Source organism: Nannospalax galili, unplaced genomic scaffold, assembly GCF_000622305.1.
Source record: "Nannospalax galili isolate Female #2095 unplaced genomic scaffold, S.galili_v1.0 C49953657, whole genome shotgun sequence".
Taxonomy (NCBI): domain Eukaryota; kingdom Metazoa; phylum Chordata; class Mammalia; order Rodentia; family Spalacidae; genus Nannospalax; species Nannospalax galili.
The window spans coordinates 1,257-3,907 of NW_008481490.1; the positions used below are offsets into that span (position 1 = coordinate 1,257).

The 2,651-nt window shown below is 61.3% G+C and overlaps 1 protein-coding gene across 1 annotated transcript; it reads left to right on the plus strand.

Moving 5' to 3' along the window:
- Positions 1-391: 391 nt before the first annotated feature.
- CUNH19orf81 (chromosome unknown C19orf81 homolog) lies at positions 392-2,459 on the plus strand (the record flags this gene model as incomplete). The annotated part of the gene is made up of 4 exons (XM_008826578.1): positions 392-464; positions 576-696; positions 1,726-1,859; positions 2,264-2,459. Coding segments are annotated over 4 exons (524 nt in total), but the record flags the coding sequence as incomplete, so codon positions are not given.
- Between the last annotated feature and the right edge of the window lie 192 nt (positions 2,460-2,651).

A 2,651-nucleotide genomic window follows, 5' to 3' on the forward strand; every position in this document is an offset into this window, starting at 1 on the left:
ACCTGTCAGGTAATGAGGAGGTTGGTGAGAAGGGGGTCTCATGTGAGGACCCTATCTGTCAAGTTCTAACCAGCAGAGGTTCTAGGAGGACTGGAAAAGACCCCTGACTGGATATCAGTATTGATCCTGGGCCAGAGTGGTCTGTCCCCCTGTGTCGTCCCCCTGATGCCCCCTTTGAGGCCAAGCCCAACGGTAATTCAGGGTCTTGATCCTGAATCTAGGGTCCCAGTCCCTGGGGGTGGGGAGTTTGGGGCTTAGAGCCAGGCTTGGGTGAATTGTGGAGCTCTGAGACTGTTTCTCAGGAATTGGCCTCGGAGCTGTCCACTGCTGGGGGCACCTTTTAAGGCTGCAGAGGGCTCTGGGCAGCTGACACTGGGTTCTCTGTCCGTAGGATCGCTCCTTGTGGATCTGGAGGCCACAGAGAAGGCAATGGCTTGGACTCTGGGCAGGCCCACCAAGTCCTCGTGAGTGGTCCCCAATCCCATGACCTCTGACTTCAGCTCCTGCAGAGCTGTGGGGAGCGACCCCTGACCTTGGAGGTCCCCATCCTCACCTCTCTCCACCCCCCCACACAGGAAGCAGTACCTGCGGCAGGTCATGGCAGAGTATGAAGCGCTGGACCGTGAGCTCCCGTGCATCCGGAAGTTCTCCTCTCCACCCTCTGCCCAGCCACTCTGCCTCTGCATGGAGACCTCAGTGAGCTGCTCCCCAGCTCTCTCAGGGTTTGGGCGTTGAAAAGGGCTGGCAGTGTTAAGTCAGGTTAAGGGCCAGGCATGGTGGTGCACAGCTGTAATCCCAGCACCCAATGGGCAAAGACAAGAGGATCAGGAGTTCAAGGCTATCCTCAGCTAGTTATGAGTTCAAGGCCAGCCTGGACTACCAGAGACCCTATTCTCATTTTGGGGGAGCAGCCCCCACTCTGCTTCTCCTCTGTTTTGTGCCTTTGAGGTAGGGACCCCAGACCACCACGGTACCACCCTGAGGGCTCCAGATCTCTGATCTGGGGAGCTAGGTAGGCCTGGTTAGTACTAGGGCAGGGGGATTAGGCCCTCCAGCCTCCTGGAAATATACTGAAGATTTGATAACAGGATAACTTTGTGGAGCCAGTTCTCCACTTCCACCGTTATGGTGGTCCATTGACCTCAGGTCACCAACCTTTCTTGGCAAGCATCACCAAACCATCTTGCCAGCCCATCCTCAAGATTTTATATGCTGGGACAACTGTGCACTGTAGCTGGTGTTGTACACGTCTTCCTGAGGTTACCTAGATGGATACAGTCCAGTATCCAAACCTCCTATGAGGCAGGGTGTGGTGGTGCACACCTTTGATCCCAGCACTAAGGAGGCAGAGGCAGGAGGATGTCTGTGAGTTCAAGACCAGCCAGGGCTGCAGAGTGTGGCCTTGTCTGAAAGCAAAATCAAAAGAAACCCGCCTCTGATCCTTTGATAACTGCACACACTTGACACAGGGGCTTGGGGTGAAATTCTGGCCACACTCAGCACCATCCACGGTCTGTCCCAGGGAGTAGGTAGCTGTGATCACCCCCGCTTTGGGCCCATGCCATGTTGGGGATGGCCTGGAGAGCAGGTGCCCTAACACGGGAGGGACACCTATCACCTCCCCTTGACCAGAGCGCAGGACTCTGAGATCAGGGGTCCCGCAGACCCGGCGGTTCTGCAGGCCAGGAGCCCGAGACGCAGGGCTGAGGCTGCGTCCCGCCACAGGAGGATTTCACACACCTGGAAGTGCTGGAGGCGCTGGAGGCTGAGCTGCCCGGGGCCATGGACAGCGGGCGCGTGAGCAGCATCCGCTTCGAGAACATGAACGTCATTTGCGGGACTGCGGGACGCAGGGACAGGTGAGTGGCTATGGGGCAGAGCGGGAGGGCAGCCAGGGGGCGGGGCCTGGGGGAGTGGTTGATGGGCAGAGAAGGAGGGCAGCCGGGGACGGGGCCTGGGGGAGTGGTTGATGGGCAGAGCAGGAGGGCAGCCAGGGGGCGGGGCCTGGGAGGAGTGGCTACCCGGTAGAGCTGGAGGGCAGCCAGAGGGCGTGGCCTAGGGGGAGCATGGGATGGGGGCGGGACCTAGGTGAAGTGGTTGATGGGCAGAGCTGGAGGGCAGCCAGGGGGCGGGGCCTAGGGTGCCCAAGGGGATGGAGAGGCAGCATGGCGTGGCCGGGTGAGGCCAGGTGGGAAGGGGCACGGCCCTCCATGGACGTCCCCGGGCTGTGGCCCCGCGCCGTCCCGCCCCGCCCCGCCCGCAGGTGGCTCGTCACCGTCACCGATTTCCAGACGCGCTCGCGCCTGCTGCGCTCGGGGCTCAGGCCCCGCAGCCTCGCGCACCCACTAGTACGCCACGACGACCTGCTGCTGGGTGACTACCGCCTGCACCTGCGCCGCTCCGTGGTCCGACAGCGCATGCTCGAGGCCCTGGGGGCGGAGCCTGCCGAGGAAGACTGACGCGCGGGGGGCGGGTGTGGGTCCCACTCCGCGGCCTGGGTGGAGAGGGGGCGTGGCCTCCCCAGGAAGGAGGCGGGGCCTGCTCGAGGGAGTGGATACTGTGAGTTTAATTATAAAGAATGACCTGGTACAAAAGCCATTTTTCTCAGCAAAATCTCGGTGGGGAGTCGGGGGGAAGGAGGTGGCGGGGGG